Genomic DNA, 14,190 nt, shown 5'->3' with positions numbered 1-14,190 from the left:
TCTCTAAATTCTATATTTAAATTTTAACCCACTTTAACGGATTTTCAACGGTTCTTCAAAAGTTTTCCATGGTTTCGCCCAGTTTCACCCACGTTTCACCGTAAATATATTTTATTTGTAGTTTGAAGTCTCTCTTGAAGCTTAGACTAAAGAATACAAAATTGAAGTTCAAGTAATGAATGAAGATAATCTTTCATTATCTATTCATTCAGTCTCCTTATTTTTCTTTGGTATTTGATTAAAATAACTTGGTTGTAGATTGTAGAACTTGTGAGTTGTGTGGTTTATTTGAACGTTAAGTAATTACTAGTTTTAATATCATATACATGTCTACTCAAAAAAGTGAGGTTAGCATTTTTATTTAAATTCATTTTGTACATATACATATTTACATTGCTACACTCTCTATTTAACTATAACTAAGTTTATTATCTAAATTTGAAGTAGACCTATGGAGTGTGGAGGTAAGTAAACCAAGTAAACCTATAGGAAAATTAAATATTTAGTTTTGCTAGGTTAGGTTATTTGAATAACCGGTTAATTTGTGTCGGTTAATTTTGTCAAGTTATTATTTTTTAAAGATAATTCCGGTTAACCTATAACCGGTTTTTTACCAATAACCGCCCATCTCTAGTTGCAAGCAGGAACGTCGTCCTTGCCGGGACCTTTTCCCTCGCCCTTAGCGACCTCTGCAGGGCTCACGCCGCCCTCACCCCCACGCAGGCGCACGCTGAGCCCGAAAGGCACAACGCAAACCTCACACACTCCCGCTACGTAGTGTACGACGGCGTTGCCAAGCGCATTCGGCCAGTATCCTCCAAACACAGAGCGAGCGAAAAAAACACAAAAACTTTACTAGTGATTTTGTAGGTTTTGCGTTGAATTTTTCAGTTGTTTTTGGTGTTGTAGTGAATATAGAAACTATGCTAGGAGAGGGGATGTTGAAAGATTGAAAGAAATGGTGCTGGCATCTGAACAAGGGCTGATTTCAGGTGATTATAGTTTTTGTATAATTATAAAAAATACTATAACACAGAAAAAATCATTTATTTCATCTAATCTATCAAAAAACTGGTAGAATTAAAGAGCAAAACAGCTCTTTAAGAATTGCAGTGTCCTAGGACTGCATTCAATCCCGATTTTATGAATGGATAGGTACAGTGACCTAGTTTCGGGAAATTTTCTCCCCCCACTCTTTCGATTGATGGTTTTTGGTTTGGGCCTTTATACGTATCAATAAACTAAACAGCAATATATTTTGTTATTTATTTTTCAAGTTTGCATTAATATTTACATTATTGCAGAAAAAAAATATAATTTCAATGTTACTATAAAACCTGTTGTATTTTTTATTTCTTTTTAACAAAGAAGTACGTTCAGGTGATTTTTTATGATAATATTATAATAAATACAAATATTAATAGATTATACAGGGTGTACAGGTGTCCAAGGAGAACCAAAGTTTGTATTGAAATAAAATTTGTGAGCATATGTAGGTTAATTTAGATCATTTTTTAAAAATACAGCGAGTTCTACAGGGTGTCCCCCAAAAAAGTTGTGTTTTCTATAATGGAATATCCTATATATCAACTGATTTTCGGATTCTAGATAGAAAATAAAGGTGAGTTTCATTAACGCAGCATATGACTAAAATGTAACGTTCTTGACATATTTAACATTTTCTAAAAATGAAGCACAGTTTTTAAAATTCAATAAAATCTACCTAAATTAGAACTTACCCGGTATAGTCTAATATGTAGTTAGTCTAATATGTAGTTAAAATAACTATTGTCCTTTAAATCATATTAAAATTTGACCCAAAAAGTTATGCAGGGTGAGACGAAATTAATACTGAAATTGGTCACTTATAAAAGCGAGGTACTCTTTTATTTTAAATGGGACACCCAGTATATTATTCCGATATTCAATGGGGAATTCATGTCTCTTCAACATACTATTTAGAGTGCCTACCCTTCAAATAAAGATTTTTCTAGATATTTTCATTATTATAATCTAGGTGGCTATGATATGTCTGCGTTACTTCAACACAATTGTCAAATTAGTTCAATTTCAGCAAATAGTTATCATTTTGTGTCAAAAAAATCTCAGAAATTTGCAGAAAATGGAAACTTATCCTACATCAGAGAGAATTTATATGATCCTATTAGTTGGTGATGCAGTGTACAGTGTGGCTCAAATTCGACGCTTTTAAATGGAAACACCCTTTTCTATAGGAGACAGACAAAAACTAATATCGGTGTCTGGAGCTCAATTTTTGTCAAAAACATGATGGTGAAAACCGCATATCGATATCTGTTACCGTTTCGGAGTTACGGGGTGTTTTTCAAAAATGTGCATTTTATCAAATCGCTGTAACTTTTTTGCTATGGAAAATTTTGTATTTCTATGAAAACATTTTCAAAGCACCTTTTACGTAGAATTTAATGGTTTAAGCATATTTTTTTAAATTAATAATTTACGAGTTATCAACAGAAAATTTATTTTTTATTTGGGACACCCTCTATATTTTTTAATTAGCTGAAAAGAATTTAAAATTACCTTTCAAAAATATAGCACGCTTGATATTTTGTTACAATCCCCTTCGAAATACAGAATTTTTAAAAATTCGCCACTTTTAACTAGTAGGCTTTGGACCCTTATTGATGATATGCCTTTAATCGAACTCCTAAACATATTTTTCCAGCAAGACGACGCGACGCCTCTGAACGCTGAAGTTATCAGCAAATTTTTAAACTAGTTTCAAGAATAATTGAATAGCTAACCAAGATCCCAGCGGTTGGCCGTCGTGGCCGCCTGACTTAATGCCCATGGATCTAATCCTTATGAATATATTTGCGGAAGAATAAAGGTTCCTTATTCTTCCGTATAATCTAGACAACAATTAGAAATACTTAGCAGTTATAAGAGGGTATCTTTCACCTCCACTGAGTTGATGAATTCCGCGAGAAATGTTCCAAAACTGCCCCGTCTGCCAATAACAGAAGACGGTCACTATGTCGAACACCTTGTAGCAAAATCTCATGGGATCTTGGTTTTTATTTACTTTTATTGTTATTAGATATAGTTTAAATGTTGGTTAAATATATTTTAAATTGTTATAAAATTCTGCATCTCTCATAGCAAATATTATTTTCGTTTTAATTGATGCTCACAGCTAAAATTTTTTTGCATTACAGCCGGTGCCGTTCAAAGCCTACTTTATTTAAAGCGGGCGAATTTTATATACTCTATATCTCGAAGAGGAATCGAGCAAAATATCAAGTGTGTTATATTTTATACTTCATAAATTAAAAAATATATAGGGTGTCCCACATAAAAATCAAATTTTCTGTTGATAATTCTTAAATTATTAATTTTAAAAAATTATACTTAAACCATTAAATTCTACGTAAAAAGGTGCTTTGAAAATGTTTTCATAGAAATACAAAATTTTCCATAGTAAAAAAGTTACAGCGATTTGTTAAAGATGCACATTTTTGAAAAACACCCCGTAACTCCGAAACGGTAACAGATATTGATGTGCGGTTTTCACCATCATGTTTTTGATGAAAATTGAGCTCCAGACACCGATATTAGTTTTTGTCGATCTCCAATAGAAAAGGGTGTTTCCATTTAAAAGCGTCGAATTTGACCCACCCTGTACATTTACCAATTAATAGAATACTTAAATGCTCCTGGTATAGAGTAGAGAGTCTGAACTTTTTTATGGGGATCTGTTAAAGACAAGGTTTACAAAACTCCTCCAACTATTGTCGACAACATGATAGAAATTATTGTGGCTGCTTTTTGAAGTAGAACTCCAGATAAAAAAAATGCCTTTTAACATGAAAAGATTTTTTTTGAAAAGAGAACCATTTTATGCAGGGAATAGGAAAGGACGCATTTTGAACATTTTATTTTATTTAGCTAATTTTTCTCGCATAATTATTATGTTTGTATCGATTTTTAACTTTGTACGAATTAAAATATGTTTTAAACGAGTATTCTTTTTATTACTGTTGAAAATTTTATTCTACAACCTTTAATTTTTGTTAAATTAACAAAATGTGTATCACAGCCAACTAGATTGTATCAAATAATAAAGATCTACTGACGCAAAATCATAAAAATTAAAATATCTTGGAAATCCTTTGTCTATGGGTTAGAAAATCAATAGTATTTTTAAGATATATGAATTCTCCACTGAATATCGGAATAATATACTGGGTGTTCCATTTAAAATAAAGTAGTAACTTGCTTTTAAAATGATCAATGTTCAATATTAATTTTGTCTCACTCTATATAACGTTTCAGATCAAATTTTAATTTGGTTTAGCATACAATGGTTATTTTATATATATATATATATATACAAGGTAAATTACAATTTAGGCAGCTCTTATTGAAATTTAAATTTATTTTTTATTTTCACAAAATGTGAAATATGTCAAAATCCTTACACTTTAGGCATATGTTTCTTTAGTAAAACTCACCTTTCAGAATCCGAAAATCAAATAATATATAGGGTGTTCCGTTTAAAAAAAACTAACCTTGATGCTTAACTTTTTTTGGGGACACCCTGTAGAACTTTGGTTTGGAACTTGGTACTTATTTTTTTACCAGTGAAAAGTTATTACCTCATTTACCTCGATTTTTATCTCGACCCAACATATCCGCAAAATTTCAAATCAAATTCAAATGTCTCAATTGATATGTTAAAAAATCTTATTTTTATTAAAAAAAAAACATTTTTCTCTGCTATATTTTTTTATTGGAAAAAATTGCAAGAAAATTAGTTTTCATAAACTTTGAGCAAAATGCAAACATGTTTGTGCTGAGTCTATACTACAATAAAAATTTCTTAAACTACAATGATGAAACAAAACATCTTTTCAATTAACTAATTTTTAGAGAAATTGTAATTAATATTTCATCTATATTAATACATTGATTAAATATCAGTCATCAAGAACTGTATTAGATTGTCACAAAAGAAACGCATGGAAGTTCAACGTTATTAGTTATTTCGTAACTTGAATAAATAATAAGACCTTAACCTTAAATCGATCGAGTAATTTTATTTATACATTCCAAACAATTTAGTCGGATATACAGGGCGGCCCATCGAAAACGTTCCGCAAGGCATAACAGCCGGTAATTTTTTTTTTTTTCGGAAAATTCAAAAACACGTCTATTTTGTTTGTGAGAGGGACAACTTTTGCCCCAAAAATGATTGCAAAATCTTCAACACTCTAAGCGGGGGTGTCATCCCCCAATTTTTTTCAAAGGGAAAGGGGGGTCAAGTGGTACCGCAGTGAAAAGGGCTTTCTATTCTCTATACTTTCCCGCTTCGTTTTTGAAAATCGGTTTGGTTGAGTCATTGAGAAAATATGAAGGATTGAAATTTGAAAAGTTTATTTAAACATTTATCAGAGTAAATGATAAGGATAAATTCCTTCGACAAATTTGCTGTTTTTCTTATTATTTCTAGATATTTACGCATTTTTTCACTTGCCACAATGAACGATCAGGTGCGGTAGTTGCTAGATAGCTGTTCTGTGACTTGTGCGTTGCAGTTCTTCTCAATATCGTTAAACTTTTTAACAATTATGGTGTACTCACTTGCAGAAAAAGTGGAAATAATCGAAGTTTATTTAAAAAAAAATGGCGCCGGGAGGCACGTATAGCCGCCCATACTAAAATATGTTAATAAAAAGTTGGTAGGCAGTTCTTTTAGTTTCAAACTAAAGGAATTTTTCCAATTTTTTTTATCTCAAAAACTGCCACTTTGACTGATTTTGATGTTATTACAAATTTTGTTGCAAATATTATTCCTAATCTTAAATTGAAAACCGCGTTTCGCTATCTACTGTAATTTTGGAGTTACGATTTTTTTTATTTTTAACCCCCTCCCATACCCCCTTACCAACCCCCCAACCCCCCACCCCTACCAAATACTAATGGCCAGATTCTCGGGTGCCACAGTATTTTTGTGCCAAATTTGGTTAAAATCGGTTTAGCGGTTTTTGAATTGTCGTGTTACAGACGGACAGACAGACGGACAGACAGACGGACAGACAGACGGACAGACAGACGGACAGACAGACGGACAGACAGACAGACGGAGAGACAGACGGATAGACAGACGGACAGACAGACGGACAGACAGACGGACAGACAGACAGACGGACAGAGAGACGGACAGACAGACAGACAGACGGACAGACGGACAAACAGACAGACAGACAGACAGACAGAGACAACAGACGGACAGAACATGCCGTTGCGGATCTTAATAGCCTATCAGACCCAGACAGACAGACGGACAGAGAGACGGACAGACAGACAGACAGACGGACAGACGGACAAACAGACAGACAGACAGACAGACAGAGAGACAGACAGACAGACAGACACCATGCCGTTGCCGATCTTAATAGCCTATCATACCCAGGGCCGGAGGAAGGGCCGGGAGACCCGGGCGGCCGCCCGGGGCGCCGTATGCGAGGGGCGCCACGACGATAACTAAAATATTTAAAAACAGCAATCTAAAAAAAGAGTAACGAATGACCAGATTAATAATTAATCGGTACTATCAATTTCCACATTAAAATATTACCAATTACCACAGCTGACTAAACATTATAAACACTACTATATCCTAGACGTATCCTATTATAGTTTACTGAAATTATGCTCAAAAAATCCTTTGCACGAAAGTTTTGGGATAGTTTTAATTTCTTCAATTCTATATGTTTCTTGGGTGCTCTATTCGAAACTGGGATTTGCGAATTCATTTTCGTGGAGAAATATTAAACAAAATAAAATAAAAAAATATAAATCTGATTTGTTCGTGGTATTTTACTTATAATTCAAAAGCTATCAACTTTTTGTAAATAACCTTTCTTTCTATAATTCGTGTTTTTATAAATTTTCTCTAAACAAACTGTTTTGGGTAAAGTGCCAGCAAAATTGAGAGTTTTAGCTCAAAATCGCACTTTTTCTACTACCATTTTATTTGTTATTAATGGCTGATGTACCTTAAAATTAAATGAGGTAAATATTCATATGCAAGCTTGATATCCTTATTATCCAAAAAAAAACTTATAAATTTGCCTCATTAGTTAAATTAATTTATTAACAGTAGTGGGAAAATATATATCAATATTTTGATGATTTTGATTTTCCCAGTTGAATGTGTAATAATACACGGAAAATGGTAGCAGAATCGTAGAATTTTCTCATTAGAGCAAGACAAAGGAATGCATCTCAAACACTGGCTGAACCTCATTTTGAAGTTTATAATCAGATACAAAACTGTATCTGATCATAAACTGATTCTGCACGAAATAGTTGATTGTGAAAAAGAAAAGAAAATTTTCTTAAATTCTAATAGAAAAATAATGCAACTGCTTGAAACTAAATACTAATATTTTCAAAGATCACTTATACCAGAACGAGACTGCCGAAGTTGGAATTCTATTTCTCATAACTCTATATACCGGGTGCGCCTCAAAAGTAGCTCACCCCCTATAACTTGTTTATTTTTTTAGAAAAAAAAACGAAATTTGGTATGTTAGTATACGACATAAATTAGGATTAATTGACGTATTCAATTGTTTTTGGTCACTTCCTGTTTCACCGGAAATTACTACCTACAACTATTGATTTTTAAATGGCACCCTCGATGGCATCCTCGGTATATTTCTACTTTATGACATATGTCATCTTTTGATATTTTCGGTTAAAAATATGATTTTGGCATCTTTTGGACCAGCCACGACAAGACATGAAAAACATTAGACGATTAAATCTATTTTTCTAAGGCTCCTTGTTTAAAAATTTGTGTTTTTAACAGAGCCATGGCACTCTAGATTTAAATTTAAAATATAAAGCTTTTTGAACGAAAATGTCAAAAGTTGGTGTATGATATGTCATTGTACTCAGAGTGTCATTTTCTATCGAATAAAGATAAAGTAGAAATATACCGAGGTGCCATTTTAAAATCAGAAATTTTAGTCATTTCCGGTGAAACAAGAAGTGGCCAAAAACAATTGAATAGTCAATCCTAATAATTTATGTCATATACTAACATACCAAATCTCGTTTTTATGTAAAAAAATAAAAAAGTTATAGGGGTGAGTAAATTTCGAGACGCACCCGGTATACAAAAAACAAAAACCGCAGATTAAGATTGAAAGAAGAGAAGAATTTTAAAAATAAGAAGAGAAGAAGAAAGAAAGAGAAAAGAAGTATCTTTAAGTGAAAATTTATTGTTAAAGTAGCATAAATATGCTTAGTTGTAGTTAAAGGATAGTACTGAAAGAAAAAGAGAATTATAATAACTATAGGGGGGGGGCGCCAGATAGGGTACTCGCCCGGTCTCAATATTTGCCTTCCGCCGGCCCTGATCATACCTATTGGTATGGTCGGCTAATAATGAATGTGGCAATCGGGTTGTGCAGATATTCAATGAACGCCATCCTGACGAACACCTTTATGGCAAAATTAGCGAGTTAGTAGCAAAATTTCGCGAAACTGGTTCCGTTATGAATAAAAAGAGGCAGAGGGAAAATCGTGTAGTAGAAGTTACCATGGATAGTACGAGCAAATTCGCCAATGAGACCGACGTGAATCGTATAAGCACAGAATATCTAGCTACGCAACAGAAGCCTCGTTACATGTATAAAATTGTAGGTAGCAAAAGGAGACAGGCTTTAAAAGTCTGTCTCCAAATCAGATATTTTGATGTGGTAGTTTCGCTACTACATAATAGAGGGCAATAAATTTAAAAGAAAACAGTTTTCTACAAACAAAATTTAAAAAGAATTTTGTGCAGTGTTGCCATTGTGTAATTCATATCGTAATACTTCCTGATAAAGCCTACCTTCAAATTTGCTACATCATTTAAACATATTAAAATAGATCAGAGCTGTTTTTTTCAGTTTGCCATGTTAGTTGGAATTAAATCTTATGAGCTAAATTACAATCACTTCCTGGCGTTTGATTGTATAATTGATTCCTGAATTTTCATTGTAATTCGGCGACAACATAATAAGTATTGTTCTGCTATTATGATACCACTTCCTGACGTTCGATTGTGTTCATACCAAGTTCATATTGTATAATCGGGAAAAAACGGCGTTAGCGATAGCTATGAAATGAATATCACTGTCATTTTATATGTAAATTTATATGGGAAATGTCATCGATCGTCCTTTTCCAGCCAACTGGACGCCGTTTTTTTTATATCATGTTAAAGTTATATCATATCAAGCATATCAGGTGATACCATAATATAGTACTATATTACGATACATGGCGTTCGATTGGGCTTAAACTTGGTATACTATATCTTCAGTGACATTGTAATATCATGGTACCATGGAGCATATAAAGTGGTACCTTCCATAGTACCATATTTGATGAGATAGCAATATTAGGTACATGGCGGCAATAGGGCTTAAACTTGGTATACTACGTATTTTCGGTGACATTGTAATATGATGGTTTATGATGCATATCATCTGGTACCATAATATAGTACCATATTATGTACGCGTCTGATTGGGCTTAAATTTGGGATTTCACGTATCTTCGGTGATATTGTAATATTATGGTACCATGGAGCATAATAAGAGGTACCATAATATAGTACCATATTACGATACCATTTCCTGGCGTTCGATTGGACTTAAATTTGTTATACTACGTATCTTCGGTTACATTGTAATATGATGGTACTATGATGCATATAAAGTGGTACCTTAATATAGTACCATATTTCAATACCATTTCCTGGCGTTCGATTGAGCTCATATTTGATATATACTTGCGTATTTTGATGACATTGCATTATTATGGTACCATGAAGTATATCAACTGGTACCATAATATAGTACTATATTACGTACATGGCGTTCGATTGGGCTTAAACTTGGGATACTACGTATTTTCGGTGACATTGTAATATGATGGTACTATGATGCATATAAAGTGGTACCTTAATATAGTACCATATTACGATACCATTTCCCGGCGTTCGATTACTACGTATCTTCGGTTACATTGTAATATGATTGAACTATGATGTATATAAAGTGTTACCTTAATATAGTACCATATTACGATACCATTTCATGGCGTTCGATTGTTCTTAAATTTGGTATACTACGGATCTTCGGTGACATTGCAATATTATGGTAGAGGCAGAGGGAAAAAGTATATCGAGTGGTACCATAATATAGTACACTATTATGATATCATTTCCTGGAGTTCGATTGGGCCCAAATTTGGTATACTTGCGTTTCTTTATAAAGATTTGTTTAATTAATAATTTTAATGTATTTTACGAATTTTAATTTATTGTTCGATGTCGTCATGGCGTGACAGCAACTTTTATGCCGAACTAATATATTATTAATTGTACCTGTGTCACTTTTTAAAATCTACCTAGGTCTATATAAATAACGTGGCAAACGGAAGAAATTTGTTATTATAGTATTTTTTAGTCAGTTAATATTATTATTAAACTTATATTTCATTACTAACGTTCCAGCATTAATAAATATCACTATCAATCGCCCTGTATATTATTAATTTTAAAGGTAATTAAAGGTAATTTCTTAGTTAACATTATAAGGTAGTGTATATTAAAAATGTATATGTTTTGTAATAATATACTTAAAACTATTTTAATAGCCAAAGGAATAATTAATATAAGTGTATCTGACAAGAAAAGAAGAATAGAAACTTACTGCATTATATACACATACTGCATTATACACAATAAAAAGAATGGGATGCCAATTCAAGTCTTTTTGAATCTGGCAACTGTGCATATTTAGCCGAGCTATAAGGCCGTCGACGAGCCGTCGATCCAAAACCGAAAGTTCAAAATTTCTAATTATATTCTGATTATGATATTGTCGCGCCATCTAGTATTCTATTTGTGCAATTTTAGCTCTTTCATTTCGAGTATTTTTCTGTTGCGTAGCTAGATATTCTGTGGTATAAGTGTCCAAAGGATATTAAAAAAACACAAGTTCCACCCGTACAAAATTCAGTTGGTACAAGAACTCAACGAAGACGATTTTGATCGTCGCTTGCAATTTTGTGAAACTGTGACTGAACGAGTGGCGAATGATAATCATTTCCTATTTAATGTGTGTTTTTCGGATGAGTGTACTTTCTTTTTGAACGGTGTAGTTAATCGGCACAACTGTCGGTACTGGGCTGAGGACAACGCCAGGGTTTTTCACGAGGTGCACACACAAAACCCTCAGAAATTGAACGTGTGGGCTGGTATTTTTGGAAATTCTATTGTGGGTCAGTTGAACGATATTGAGAAGAACTTCAAGGCACAAGTCACAGAACAGCTATCTAGCAACTACCGCACCTGATCGTTGAACCTTGTGGCAAGTGAAAAAATGCGTAAACATCTAGAAATAATAAGAAAAACCAGCAAATTGGTCGAAGGAATTTATCTTTATCGTTTACTCTGATAAATGTTCAAATAAACTTTTCGTATTTCAATCCTTCATATTTTCTCCTCATCCCTCTCCCCGCTTAGAGGGTTGAAGGTTTTTCAATCATTTTTGGGGCAAAAGTTGTCCCTCTCACTAACAAAATTGACATGTTTTTGGATTTTTTGAAAAAAAAATTACCCTGGCCGTTATGCCTTGCGGAACGTTTTCGATGGGCCACCCTGTATGTATGTCCATGAACGTGGAATTGGAATTACTGTTAGATAGGTAGCTAACAATTATTATTTATCCATTTTTAATCTTTTGTATTGAAATAGATAAGTCCAATTATCATATACATATTTATATCACTAGTTTATTTACATTTTTTAATTTGTTTACTCTGTTACATATTCCAGAACCAATTGTCCAATTAAACTGCTTCTGTAGTAGAAGAGGATCAATTTAGTTATCTTTTCCTTCTTTTAAAAATAGCAAGCTGTGTTTTCACGTGGCAGAACGTTCTGCCAGTAGAAAACACGTGACTAAGTTTCAATCTGTTGCTGATTGGATCCGCGGTTCTTAAAGGCTTTAATTAAAGATAATAATGATAATAATTTAATATTATTTCAAATTTCGTTATCAAGACAATTTGTAGATTCAATAAAGAACTGAAATTATTTTTGATATGAATAAATAAATAAATAAATAAATGCCTTTATTGTCAAAAATTTTACAATTTGTAGACAAAGGTAAAGTAAACAAACAAGGTACACAAACAAACAAACAAAAGATAATACAAAACATTATACAAATAATATTGTCAGTCTTATTGTTTAAAATAAACATTTATATAAATGTTTACAATGTCAAAGAATAAAAAAATAAAAATAATATTCATGTAAAATCGGTTTAGCGGTTTTTGAGTTATCGTGTTACAGACGGACAGACAGACAGAAACCATGAAAATATTTTGTATTTAGGTCATTTATGACCCAAATAACTCATTTTGAGTGAAATTAAAAAACCTTTTCTTTTTGCCGATCTTAAAAGCCTACCATACCTGTTGGTATCATCATCATCAACCAGCCTGAAGTGTCCACTGCTGGACGTAGGCCTACCTCAAATCCTTCCACTCTTCTCGGTCCTGTGCCACTTGGATCCAGTTTCCCCTAAATCTCTTCAAGTCATCTGACCATCATCTTGTCGGAGGTCTGCCTCTGTTTCTGAGAGCATCTTGTCTTGGCCGCCATTCTAGTATTAGCTTGGTCCATCTATCATCCGTTCTTCTGGTAATATGCCCAGCCCAGTTCCATTTGAGTTTTTTAAGCAGATATATAGCATCTGTTATTCGTGTATGCTGTTTTATAACTGCACTGGGTATCTTGTCTCTTAGAGATACACCAAGCATTGCTCTTTCCATAGCTCGTTGGGCTACACGGATTTTTTCTATGGACTTTTTCGTCAGTGTAAGTGTCTCTGCGCCATATGTAAGTACTGGCATAACGCACTGATGGAACACCTTCCTCTTTAAGCACATTGGCAGATCTGATTTTAACACATATCTGAGTTTGCCGAATGCTGCCCATGTTAGTCCTACTCTTCTTTGTATCTCGTGCGTCTGGTTATCGCGGCCAATTGTTATTTCGTGCCCCAGGTATTTATACGAATATACTTGTTCTATATTTGCTCCGTCTACCGAGACATTTCCACTAATAACAAGATTAGTCATTAGTTTGATTTTTGAATAATTTATGCTTAGTCCATTTTGATCTGACGCCCGTTTAAGTGTTTTTAGCATATTTTGAGCTTCGTGTATTTTGTCTGTAATCAGCACCAAGTCATCAGCAAAACGCAGGTTATTGAGCATTTCCCCGTTAACATTAATGCCCATTTCCTCCCAGTTTAGTCTTTTGAACATATATTCTAATAGTGCTATGAACAATTTGGGAGAAATTGTATCGCCTACTGCTCTTTTAATACTCTTTATTTGTGTTATAGCGATACAGATGCTGTTGCATGGTCGTATATATATATTTTAAAAGGTTAGTATAACGGGTGTCTATACGACATTCGGCTAGGGCCTTGAATAATTTGTGTTGATCGATAGAGTCGAATGCCTTTTCGTAGTCGACAAATATTAAAATGAGGGGTTTATTATACTCAACACATTTTTCTATTAGGGACTTCACCACCAACAGGTGGTCATTTGTACCGAAGTTCGATCTAAATCCAGCCTGTTCTCTTGGTTGATATTGTTCTAGTTTTAGGGAGAGAGACGATTTGTGAGGATTTTGTGAATAATTTGTATGTGTGGCTCAGTAAACTAATAGGCCGATAGTTGGTAAGGTTTGTTTTGTCCTCTTTTTATGTAATAGGATTATATTGGCATTATCCCATTCTGATGGCGTTCTTCCTTCGACAAGACATTTGTTGAATAATATTTGCAATAGCTAATGGCTTCAATAGCTATATTGTCGTCACCGGGAGACCTATTATTTTTCATAAAGTTTAATGCCACCGATATTTCATCTAAAGTAATATCTGGGATTTCTTCTGAGCCTTCATTCATCACAGTTGGTATGGTACTATACGAGTTTCTAGGGTTTGGGTTGTCATATAACTGCTGGTAGAAATTTTCCGTAACACGCAGAATATCTGCTCTATTTGATGTCTATCTGTCCTTCTGCATTTTACAATTTATGAATTAGTGCTCTCCCTATGC

At 33.4% G+C, this 14,190-nt stretch overlaps 1 protein-coding gene across 1 annotated transcript in view; it reads left to right on the top strand.

Annotated features, from left to right (window-relative positions):
- The first annotated feature begins 788 nt into the window (after positions 1–788).
- Positions 789–14,190, top strand: part of LOC115876510 (synaptotagmin-16) — an 85,752-nt gene continuing 72,350 nt past the window's right edge. Inside the window, exon 1 of the mRNA XM_030892311.1 lies at positions 789–992. Coding sequence (XP_030748171.1) covers positions 959–992 — 34 coding nt within the window. The 5' untranslated portion in view covers positions 789–958. The remainder of the gene's footprint in view (positions 993–14,190) is intronic.

Source organism: Sitophilus oryzae, unplaced genomic scaffold, assembly GCF_002938485.1.
Source record: "Sitophilus oryzae breed Bouriz unplaced genomic scaffold, Soryzae_2.0 scaffold_1436_pilon_pilon, whole genome shotgun sequence".
NCBI classification, from domain to species: domain Eukaryota; kingdom Metazoa; phylum Arthropoda; class Insecta; order Coleoptera; family Curculionidae; genus Sitophilus; species Sitophilus oryzae.
The sequence above is the reverse complement of the archived record's forward strand: the minus strand, read 5'-3'. Positions and strand labels throughout refer to the sequence as shown.